The sequence below is a fragment of the Gorilla gorilla genome, chromosome 11, assembly GCF_029281585.2.
Source record: "Gorilla gorilla gorilla isolate KB3781 chromosome 11, NHGRI_mGorGor1-v2.1_pri, whole genome shotgun sequence".
Taxonomy (NCBI): domain Eukaryota; kingdom Metazoa; phylum Chordata; class Mammalia; order Primates; family Hominidae; genus Gorilla; species Gorilla gorilla.
Genome location: NC_073235.2, coordinates 88,929,076 through 88,942,133, shown reverse-complemented (window position 1 = coordinate 88,942,133; position 13,058 = coordinate 88,929,076). Strand labels below are relative to the sequence as shown.

Here is a 13,058-nt window from a genome sequence, read left to right as displayed (position 1 = left end):
TACATATAATACCCCATTACAGCTTCACAACTGAGGAAGAGACATTTTAATCCCTACCTTACTAATGAGGTAACTCAGGATCAAAAAAGTTAAGCATTACATTGTGAGTTACTTGACTAAAGAAATAAGAAAGTAGGAGAGGGAAGCTGGGGCCACCAGAGGAGAGTTTGAAGATTAGGCCTAAATATTTAGATTGTATTAGGTAGGCAATTTAGAGCCATTAAAGAATTATGAAGTGGGAGACCTCATGATTAAAACTATGCTTAAGAAGATAAATCCAGCAATGCTTTGGATGGATCGGTTACAGGAAGGGAAGGAAAGGAAACAGGTTAAATTAATTACAAGTACAGTGACCATACGCCCAAGTTTGCAGAGGACAGTTCCAATGTATACCAGTTGTCTAATGTAAGTACTAAAAGAGTTTTCTTCACTCTCCATAGTGTCCCTTCCACACTCAAAAAATGTTTCAGTTTGGAAGATAAATTACATGTGACTAATTATGAAAGGAGATGAGAGCCTGAGTAATATAGGATAGTGGCCATGTGAATAGAAAAGAGGATGAATGTAGGAGAAATCTTGGTTTGGCAAAATAACCAATAGATATTTTTTAGTCCACTTGGCTGGATAATAAAATCTTAATAACAGGGGAAAAAAAAGAAAGAAAAAGGAGGAAAAGATTTAGGAAAGAAAACAACAACTTTAGTATGGAATGTGAAGAACTGGCAGGATATTCATGTTGAGCTGTGCAGTAAGTAGCTTACTGGACATGTGAGGCTGAAGATACAGTTGTTCATATGGAAGCAATTATTTAAATCATGAAAGTGAATGAGATTGCCAAGGGATAGAGAATAATCAAAGATGGAAAAGGAACACTTCTTTAGAAAAACCCTCAAAGTGTAAATACCAAATGAGGTTAAAGACAGTTCTATAATTACTTAATCATCTTGAGCTCAGTGAAAATTACCAACGGCCCACATGGAATGCTGTGTTTGAAAGGAGCTGGCCAGGATACCAAAGGGCAACTTCACAGTGTGCTTCCTGCTTATCATTTCATGACATTTTCATCACCATTTTTCTTGTGAATGTGAACTCCTGAGGGTCATGTTATAAATGTATTCTTAGTTCAAGACTAGATGGATTGATACAAGAAGGTAAATACAGCAGTAATTGATGTGGGCCACTCAAGTGTCTCCATTTTCTGTCACTTTCCTGTACATTAGCACATCTGTAATAATATTATCGTTTCCCACATAACTTGCCTTAGACTGTCAAGCTGAGGGTTCTCCCTCATCAGTGATGACATGAAGACTGAAAAACAGAATTTATCTCGGTATTATCAATGTACTCACAACCACACGGTACATTGTCAAGTCACTTAGTGTTCACATGAGAAAGCCCATGACTTACTGTTTCATTTATATAGAGATGTAACTCTCACCCAGGAAAGGCAAAGTACATCTTAAAATTACTATATGGAATTGATCTATAAAAGTATTTTGAATTTAATGGCTGCTGTCAATGAGAAAAAAGTGCATTTAAAAAACTCAGGCCAGGCTTGGTGGCTCATGCCAGCACTTTGGGAAGCTGAGGCAGGCAGATCACTTGAGGCCAGGAGTTCGAGACTAGCCTGGCCAACGTGGCGAAACCCCATCTTTACTAAAAATACAAAAATTAGTCAAGCGGGGCTGCGTGCCTGTAGTCCCAGCTACTTGGAAGGCTGAGGAACGAGAATCGCTTGAACCCAGGAGGCAGAGGTTGCAGTGAGCCGAAGACTGCGCCACTGCACTCCAGCCTGGTGACAGAGCAAGACTCCATCTAAAGAAAAAAAAATTAAAATTGTATAAGGCAAATTCATATTCTTTTGCTCAGAAAACAAAGCTATATGGAAGCACATCCAAAACAAAACTTCACTTAACTGTCCGGGAAGTTGAAATTAAGCAGTAGGAGTACTGGCATGCCTTCTGTGCTTGTCTCTCTTTTTAAAATAACTTTGATGCTTCAGTAAGTACCAGTAACATCCATAATTTACTACAGTCCAACAGAAAACACTGACTTTGCAATTATTTACCTATTTTTTTCCCCTCATTTAACAAAATTCTTTTTTTTCAGTGGAAAAACAGTTTTAAAGTAGACTACATATTTCCCCATGTATCTGAATACAAATGGTTCAGCCCACTGGGGTTACATTAATAAAGCAGGATAATGAATCTTTTCAAGCAACTCCAATACGTTCCAAACCTTAAAACTACTGTCAAAAAGACAGTGCAGTAACTCAACTATAACTCTCTGAGAAGCAGACAATGTGTTTTTAATACCTGCGTGGAAGAGAAATACGTATGTATACTACAGTTAAGAATTCAGATTCTTTTTTTAATAGAGAAAGAAAAGTGGGCCCAGGGGACCGGTGCTCAGCATAGGGAGGACCCGCGCCGGCACCGGTCTCTGAGTTCCCTCAGTATTTATTGATCATTATCTCTACCATCTCGGAGAGGGGGATGTGGCAGGACAGTAGGGTAATAGCGGGGACAGGGTCAGCAGGAAAACAAGTGAACAAATGTCTCTGTGTCATAAACAAGGTTAAGAAAAAGGGGCTGTGCTTTGATGCGCACATACATAAACATCTCGGTGCATTAAAGAGCAATATTGCTGCCAGCATGTCTCACCTCCAGCCCTAAGGCGGTTTTCTCCTATCTCAGTAGATGGAATATACAATCGGGTTTTACACAGAGACATTCCATTGCCCAGGGGATGAGCAGGAGACAGATGTCTTCCTCTTTTACTAATCCTCCTCAGCACAGACCCTTTACGGGTGTCGGGCTTGGGGACAGTCAGGTCTTTTCCTTCCCAGGAGGCCATATTTCAGACTATCACATGGGGAGAAATCTTGGACAATACCTGGCTTTCCTAGGCAGAGGTCCCTGCGGCCTTCCACTGTGTTTTGTGTCCCTGGGTACTTGAGATTAGGGAGTGGTGATGACTTTTAACGAGCATACTGCCTTCAAGCATTTGTTTAACAAAGCACATCCTGCACAGCCCTAAATCCATTAAACCTTGACACAGCACATGTTTCTGCGAGCACAGGGTTGGGGGTAGGGTTACAGATTAACAGCATCTCAAGACAAAATTTTACTTGGTACAGAACAAAATGGAGTCTCTTATGTTTACTTCTTTCTACATAGACACAGTAACAGTCTGATATCTCTTTCTTTTCCCCACATTTCCCCCTTCTTTTCGACAAAACCACCGTTGTCATCATGGCTCGTTCTCGATGCTCGCTGTCTCTTCGGAGCTGCTGGGTACACCTGCAGACACTGTTGATACAGTCTTCAAAGCTGCAAGCAGCATGTTCTCTGGAGTTTGTGTCACCTTTGTGTTCTCTAGGCTTTTTTTTTAGCTAACTGTGTCAGCTTCTTTAATTGTGCCCATGTCGGCGGCTCCGCCTTCTTGGTGGATGGCAACTTCCTCTGTTCTTCTGACATCACCATTCTGTTCATCTTGTGAGTCGATGGCGCTCGATTGCGGTGTCTCCGTCTCCGTGGAGGTGCTTTTCTTTGCATCTCCGACGGGTTCATTGTAGAACTTCAAATGTCGCAAGGCTGACTGTAGACGTACTCGGGAATCTCGTCGACTTGTCCTCAATGATCATGCTCGAGCGTACCTTCATCCTAGAGAAAAGCACCCACGTTGGGCACCAGATGAAGGGGTGGCCTGCCCCTGCACACCTGTGGGTGTTTCTAGTCGGGTGGGATGAGAGACTGAGAAAAGAAAGAGACACAAACTATAGAGAAAGAAAAGTGGGCCCAGGGGACCGGCGCTCAGCGTACGGAGGACCCGTGCCACCAAGAATTCAGATTATTTGCCAACATTGTGAAATGAATTCATGCAGTTGTGAGAATGTGCAAAATGTAGAATTTATTACTCATCAATGCAAGCAATTTTTTCCAGGTTGGCACTGGGCCTTTCAAATGTAAAACTGATAATTTTTAATATGGTCACACAAAGCTTGTTATTTCAGTGATAAGCTGTGGAGAGTTGATAGTTGACTCTAGCTAAAATCTTGCCAGACACTATGTTGTTTGACATTAGCTAAATGATTATACCAATCATGTGTTCAGGGCTTGAGGCAAAACAAAATGTCATCTTATTATTTTCCTTGAATTTCTAGAGCTTTAGATTTTGAACAAGTTGTCATTTAAAAATGTTTTCCCTGTTTTTACAGTAGTCTTCAGTATGTGGACAAGTAAATGAACCAAGGAAACAAAAGTGGTCAAATGTGTCTCAATATTTCTTGAGCTCTAATATCCAATTTAAAGCAATTTCAGGTGTTTTAATCTGAACACCTGAAAATAAAAATGAGACATAATGATATATCTGTATCTTTTCTGAGGTCATCCACTGAATATTTCAGCTCCTATAAAGTTCTATAGGGTTTTAAATGATTTGTTAGTAGTTACTGTGGCTTCAACATAAAAGCAACATATTTAGGGGAATCTTTTTTGTTTAATGGAATCACTTTAAACAGTGAAGTCAAAGGAAACATGTATTACAACAAAAACACTCTTTATGCAATTCAATAGACCTCTTTATTAATTTCTCCTACAGTTCTTGACGTTTATATTGCATCTGTTATTTTAGTGAGATTTTAATATTTCATACTCCATTCATATATAAAGAATCTACTCAAATGCTTAAAGTATCATTCATGTTGGCCATTAAAAAAGAATCTTATTAGAAAAATCAGATTATTCTTTTCAGGTTGTCTTAAACCTTAAGTTTCTCAATATTAGCAAAGCTATTTCTGTCAAAAGTAGAGTAATGTTGATTAAAAACATAAGCTACCTGGGTAAACATGAGGATCTAGCTGTGAGGAATTAGCTGGGGGTTCTGTAGTACTCAATGCCTATTTTAGAAAAAGGATCAAATCAATAACCTCAACTGCTAGGTTAAGGAACAAAAAGCAAATTAAACCCCACGTAAGCAGAAGAAAAGAAATAAAGATCAGAGGGGAAATCAGTGAAACAGCAAATTTATAGAGAAAAATCAGTGAAACCATAAGCTGGTTCTTTGGGTTGATCAAAAGTTGACAATTACTTTTGCACCAACCTATATAAATTTCAAGCTTTAACAGCAGAAGGGTCAATTTCTATGTTTAATCAAAAATAACTGTCTATGGGACTATTGAGCTGGTTTCAATAGCATTATCCTGATACAAAAACTACAGATTAATTCATCAATTATGAACATAGAAACAAGTACGCTAAGTTTTATCAAATCAAATCCAACAATATATAAAAAGAAAATGTATCAGGCTCAAGTGGGGTTTATCCTAGGAATTCAGGCTGTTTTCACCATATTAATACGTTTTTAAAAAAGCCATTTGATCATCTCAATAGATTCAGAAAAAGATTTGACAAAATCCAAAATCCATTCTTGATTAAAACAAAATACAAAGCAACCCCCCACTAAGTCTCAGTAAACTAGGAACAGAAAAAAAACTTCCTCAGTGCATTTATGATATACAGCTAACGTCATTACTTAATCATGCAAGACTGAATGCTTTCCACTTAAGATCACAAACAAGGCAAGAATGTTTGCTCTCATCACCAGCACAGTACGGCAGAATTTGACCAACTTTTTCTGTCAGTCTCTGTGGCAACTACTCAACTCTGCCATTGTAGCATGAAAGCAGGTATAGACAGTGCATAAAGAATAAAACTGTCTATAAGTTCGCTGACTCATGCAATAACATAAGACAAAGAAATAAAATGTATTCAGATTGGAAAGAAAGAAAATCATCTTCATTTACAGAGGAGATTGTCTATGTAGAAGACAATGTTGTGAAATCAACAAAAAAGCTACTAGAATAAGTGAGTTTAGCAAGGTAGCATGATAAAATTAAAATGCAAAAGTCAACTGTATTTCTATATACTAACAACAAACAATTGTGAACTGAAATTTAAAAAACCATTTATTGCTGAAGTGATTTTAAAAGACCTAAATACATGAATATACATATGGGTCAGAAGGCTCAATATTAACATTAAGACATTGTATTAGTCCGTTTTCATACTGCTATAAAGAACTGCCTCAGACTGGGTAATTTATAAAGGAGAGATTTAATTGACTCACAGTTCAGCAAGGCTTGGGGGCCTTAGGAAACTTACAATTCTGGCAGACGGCAAAGGGGAAACCTTCTTCACAGGGCGGCAGGAAGGAGAAGTGCCCAGCGATGAGGGAAGGGCCCCTTATAAAACCACCAGAGCTCACGAGAACTCACTCACTATCACAAGAACAGCATGGAGGAAACTGCCCCATTATTCAATTACCTCCATCTGTTCTCTCCCTTGACACGTGGGGATTATGGAGATTACAATTCAAGATGAGATTTTGGGTGGCAACACAGCCAAACTACATCAGATGTCAACTCCATAAATCTGATCTACAGATTTAATGCAAACTCAATAAAAATTCCTGCAGTTTCTTTTGGTAGAAATCAATAGCTGATTCTAAAATGTACACTGAAATGCAAAGAATCTAGAATAGCCAAAGTCACTCTGAAAAAGATTAAGAAAGTTGAGGACTCATTCTGTCAGATTTCAAGACTTAATTATTATAAAGTTGTAGCCATTAAGACAGTATGGTGTTAGTGTAAAGATGGACAAATAGAAAAATGAATCAAAACAGAATTAAAAAAACAAAGCACCATTGACTGATAATCAGTTGGTTTTTGACAAAGGTGCAAAGATAATGTAGGATAGTCCTTTCAACAAATGGTTTTAGAACAACTGGATTTTTACCACAAGGAAAAAAGTGAACTTTGATCCAAACTTTGATTACATACAAAATTTAACCCCAATGGATTACAGATCTAAATTAAAACTGACCACATCCACTGAGGGTGTGGAACAATTGGAACTTTTTTTGACACAGGGTCTCACTCTGTTGCTCAGGCTGGAGTGCAGTGGTGCAATCTTGTCTCACTGCAATCTCCACCTCCTAATTCAATTGCTGTGCCTCAGCCACACCCGGAGTAGCTGGGATTACAGGTGCACCACCACACTTGGCTAATTTTTTGTATTTTTGGTAGAGATGGGGTTTTGCCATGTTGGCCAGGCGGGTCTCGAACTCCTGGCTTCATGTGATCCACTCACCTTGGCCTCCCAAAGTGCTGAGATTACAGGCGTGAGCCACTGCACCCAGCCTGGAACTCTTACAAACTGCCACTGGGAATATAAAATAGCACAACCACTTTGTAGAACACTAGAAATTTCTTAAAAACTTAAAACATATGAATCAGACATTCCACTCCTGTAATTTACCCAAAAGAAATGAAACCATATGTTCATACAAAGATTTGTATGTGAATATTCATATTAACTTTATTTGTGGTAGCTCCAAATTGGAAACAACACAAGTCCATCAACAAGTGAATGGACAGTGTCAGATCCATACAAAATACTACTACTAAGCAATTTACAGGAATGTACTGATATCTGCAATAACATAGATACATCTCCAAATAATTATGCTGAGTAAAAGTAAAATGAAAAGTACATATTATATGATTCCATTTATATAAAACCATTAAAAAACTATAAACTAATCTATGGTGACCAGTGCTTGTCTGGTTGGTGTTTGGGGAGGAAAGGATTACAAAGGAGCATCTTTTGGGAGGGATGAATATGTAGATTCTATCTTGTTACGATTTCACAATAAATATATTTGTCAAACACCAAATTGTACACTTTGAATATGTATAGTTTATTGTGTCAAATATACCTTAAAGCTGTTTAAAAAGTTTAGTAAAGATCTATGAAAAGCTATTTTGTTTCACCAGAGGAATTAATCAAACATATCTCTCAATCTACCTCTTTGAAATTTGGTTTTACACTTTTAGATGTTAATAAGTCACTATACAAGCTCCCATTTTGAAAAAGAAAAATATATTTCACTTAAAACTGTGGCCAAAATTTCCATGTAAAAACCATTGCAAAACAAATCCAAAATATTGTTCTGTTTCTCATAGAGGGCTCATTCTCATTTCTACAGTCAAGTATGTTGATTCTCATTTACTTATGCAATTAAGCCAGATATAAAAATGTAGGTGCAAGTATAAACCTGTTAGCCGCCCTTAAGTTTGTTATCTAGGCCTCTGAAATCCTATTGGCTCACTTTAATATTTTTCCTATGCTTTTACTGTTTGCCTCTGGACAAGTTCTGACAGTGAATTTTATGTTTGGTCTTCTGATCTTCAACTATCAAAGGGAAGAGATGAAAAAGATGGACAGTCTTTTCAAAACTGTTAGCAGTAGGCAATTCTGTTTAAGAATGAGCAGTAATACATTACATTATACATTTAAGAATCTTATTGAAACCTTAAAAAAATTATATTTTTATTTGACTTCCAATAAACTAGTTAGCGTTCTAGGCAGCATACAAAGTTTCTGTTAAATTTTAATGGGTGTTATTTCTAATAAAAACTATGTAAATATAGATAAAATAGAGACAAGCTTAAGATGACTGACCACAAAATACTATTTTTAAATGCTAACAGGTTAAATCCATTCAGGAAAACTTAAATTCTACTTTTGCTGTTTCTTACTCCCTGAATGGCACTTTTTTTGCTGGGGGCAGGGAGTAGCAGTAGATAGTTACCATTGTCTCTATCTCCTCATACTAATTCTTTTTAATTAAAATGTCCAGTAATGCTCTGAAAATCATTTTTGGAACATTTAACTATTCAGTAAAAAGATTAAAAATGACAATAAGTATACTTTTCTAAACGTAATAAAAATTATATTCTACACTGTACTTTCATAGCACTTCTAGTTTAACATGAAAAATTTCAGGGTGCTTGCTGAAACGACAAAGCACTTTGGTATGGCTATCCTATGCTAAAATTCTTTCCTTTGAAAATTCAAACTCAGTATTTCTAAAAAATCAGCAAAAGAAGTACACTATCTGGTATTCTCTCTTCAACAGAAGTTCACCTTATTTAATCTTGTATTTCTTCGTATAATTGTACAGATTACATAATCAAACTGGGGGGGGGATGACATCTGAACAAGGAATATTTGGCTCTTAATTTTTAGGATTTTATTGTAGTTTATCCCTTATTAGCGATAGTTGATTGAAATTAATTGCCAAATGCCTCTCTGGCGAGTCATATTCCGCAATTTTGAAATAGGGAGGTCAGCTAACTCTGTGTGGAAGGGAACTGTGCTACCTTTTAAAAGTGTTATATTTTACATTAATGCATTCAGAGTGATTTAAAAGGCATTCAACATGATTATTCAATATCAAGAATATTTTGTTATCTCTAGCTATAGAAGTCTTTGAGATTCTCCCTTTCTTTTACATGCAATGACACTCATATGTAAAGAGTGAAAAGTACATTTATGTACTTGCCCAGAAGAAACCTTTGATTTTGTGCAAATGGATTATCAAGAGAACTGATTCTTTAAATGATATCCACTTGTTCCTTGCATTCCTGTATTTTTAGATAGTATTATTTTTGTACAGTAGCATGCTGTATATGAACACAGAGGTATATAATCATTAGCATGCTATAGAACTATGTTCCTGTGAATCCCCCCACAGCCTTTTAAACATTATGAGGTGGTAGTTCACTTTTTCTCATCTTCTTATAGACAACTCATATGTGTTAATACTTCTGTCTCTTCTAATATTGATTCTGCTTTCGTTTTTTTAATAAAGGGTAAACCTTCACCCTTTATACAAATTTTTTTTTTTTCTTGAGATGGAGTCTCACACTGTCACCCAGGCTGGAGTGCAGTGATGCAATCATGGCTCACTGCAACCTCGAACTCTTGGGCTCAAGCAATCCCAAAGTGCTGGGATTACAGGCATGTGCCACTGCATTGGCTTCACCTATCATACCATTTGGACTGTTATACATGTCATCAATCGACAACTACCTAATAAACCTGCCAATTAAATAATTTTCTTAGTTGTTATCCCTAATGTGAATTAAATATATACAAATATTTAAATATAATAATTAAAGAGAACTATTTGCTGCCAAAAACCTTCTTGGAAGAGAGAACAGGGGTGGGAGTGGTGTGGATGTCAAGGTATAGATGGAATCTCCTGTACATAAGGCATATCATACATCTAAGAGTCCTTAAAAGCTGCATTTTAGATAGTTGAGGCTTTGCCCTTCCATTTAGAAGGTTGCTCTGGGAAAAAGTATTAAAAAAGACCAAGTAATTTAAAAATGGCCATGATTAGCTTGAACTTGATTATATACTTCTTCTTAGTCCTAGTTTTTCTTAAAACTAGACTGAAGATATCAGTGGTATCTGACAGGCTGACGATATCAGTGATTAAGTTTCTTCCCTACAGGGGTAGAAATAGGTCTGGAGTGTAAAATAATAATTAACCACAAATATACACAATTATCTATTCAATCAAAAAAAATTTTTTAAAGTAAACTAAAATTTTTCTTTTCCTTCTAAGGTGAGTCATTAGTGCAATAAGTGTAGGAATAGATAATAATTCCCAACATATCTGAAGAAAATGGTCCATGGAGTGAATCACCAATGTAGTTAATTAGTCTGTATACAACTGACAATGTATCTCCACAAATTATCTAGTTTTTCAATGAAATATTCTCAAAATCAATTTATCAAAGAAGATTTAATCATCCCCTTCCCTGCTTTTTTTTTAAAGAGATAAGGTCTCAACTATGTGCCCAGGTTGGAGTGCAGTGGCTGGTCACAGATGCAATCACAGTGCACTGCAGGCTCAAACTCCTGGGACCAAGTGATCCTCCCGCCTTTGAATCCAGAATACCTGGAACTACAGGCACATGTGATTGCACCTGGCAGATTTAGTTACTAAAATTTTTACTTTCAGTACCTATTCAGCACCGTGTAAAAATTCACGAATGAAGATTCCTAACACATTGGATTCTACTTCTCACACATTACATTTCTCTTTTAAGTGAAATATGTCCAATATATACAATAATGCACAATCATGAAGTGATCCATATAATTACTATATTATATACTATACTTCTAACTTGAGAGGTTTTAAATACTTTTAATTATACATTCTTTGATATATTTCCATACATGCTGTAAAAACAAGGTAATTCAAAATACATAATCATCAGTTAAATATGGTAACATAAAAAAATTCTTAAGTCATATTGATGATCTTTGTCACTGAAATATACAGTTTCCTAAGACTTACATAAAAATATAGTTTAAAGGAGTCACAGGTGAAATGAAACACATTTGGAATGAAGCTGATATATGGTCCTTTGAAAACACCCTAGAGATTAATGGGCAAAAAAAAGTAGTTAGTATTTCATTGTCTTTTGGTTTATAATACAAGGCTAACTACATAGGAATCAGGAAACTAAGTCCTGATGCTTAAGTCCCATAAGGACTAGTTAATTTTACATGTATCTGTTTGAAAACCAGATCAGCTGTAACAGAAATGTATGCCTCTGGGGACTGAGTACAAAATAACCACCTTTGTCTGAAAAATGTCCATCATATTATCTTCACAAAGAAAATCTTTATTAAAAAAAAAACTCAATGAAACTGAATGTAAAATACTGGAAAGTCTAATTGAAAAGGCATCTTTGTTAATGGTCAGGAACTTACTAGTTCTGCCTTATATAGTTGTGATTTTCTCATTCTAACATGTATACTCAAATCAGGCTGAGACCATGTCTTAAACTGTCATATAGTTCATGCTATCTATAGTGCCCAATACAAATGCTGTACATGTGGCAAAGCACACATTAATGAAATTAATGAAAAACGAATCTCCTTTTCTCTTCTTTCGACATTAACAAAGAGTAACAATCAAAAAATACATTAAAAGGAGAAAATGTGAAAATACATTTTGTACTATTATTTCATTTGAGTTTGTTTCTAAAGTACTATAAAATTTTGCAGATGTTGTCAGATTCTAGTTAGAGTTCAGCTTCTAGTAATTTCTACTAATTGAAAAGTAAAGTGTTATCTTTATTCTCAGAGAACACCTATCATCAGTAAGATATATGCTTAAAAACAGACAAAAACCCAAAACACAAGATTTTGGGAGTTTATCCTCTCATCTGGTATGCCTTGAAATGAATTTATTACAACATATACCTGAGTTCATATGATATGAATGGTGTGCTAAGTACCTAGAAGCATTAACATAATAGTGTATGTGGATATATATATGTATCAGCATCACAGTCTTATACTTAGGTAGAAATCTCTTCTGTGATTCTGAAAGTTCTTTATGCAAAGTTAACTACCCAGAACAAGAAGAGAACTCATATAATAATTCTACTAATTATCTGTATGAACGTCTGCCGTTAAGTTCCCTTTGTCCACTTTATGTGTTAAAACCTGATAGATGCAATGCTTTCTTAATGATCTGATCCTGTAATCTCACTGCTATCACATTCTGAATCACTTAACGGTCAGCGCTGAATAATACACATTAGAAATATATTGTACCATTATACAATTTATATCAGTCCATGTATGATGGGCTTACAGCATCTGATATACCATCTGTGCAAAAATAAGGTAAAATTCACAATGTAACTTCAGTCATGCACTGCTTAACTAAGGGATATGTTCTGAGAAACACATTGTTAGGTGATTTCAGTTGTGTGAACATCACAGTTACATAAACCTAGATGGTAAAGCCTACCATCTACCACTATATGAAATATATGAAATAACCTATTTTCCTAGGCTGCAAACCTGTACAGCATGTTACTGTACTGAATACTGCAGGCAATTATGACACAATGGTATTTGTGCATCTAAACATAGAAAAGGTAAGGTAAAAATACAGGTACTATAATCTTATGGGACCCCTTTGTATATGTAGTTCAGAGGCAACTGAAACTTCGTTATGTGACACATGACTGTATTTTGAATTTAGAAAGATTCTGGCAAACATGGGATCACTATAGGCTGTAATGGTTATTTATATATAAATGGGTTTGGAAAAGTAGAGCCAATTTCAGATTAACTGTACCAATACTGAGTAACTATACTGAGAATACAAAAATT

General features: G+C 35.9%; 1 protein-coding gene across 1 annotated transcript; it reads right to left on the bottom strand.

Annotated features, from left to right (window-relative positions):
- Window positions 1–2,494: 2,494 nt before the first annotated feature.
- Window positions 2,495–4,164, bottom strand: LOC134756663 (endogenous retrovirus group K member 19 Rec protein). The gene is given in 2 exon segments (XM_063695040.1): window positions 2,495–3,390; window positions 3,393–4,164. Coding segments are annotated over 2 exon segments (318 nt in total). The 5' UTR covers window positions 3,573–4,164; the 3' UTR covers window positions 2,495–3,252.
- Window positions 4,165–13,058: the final 8,894 nt, after the last annotated feature.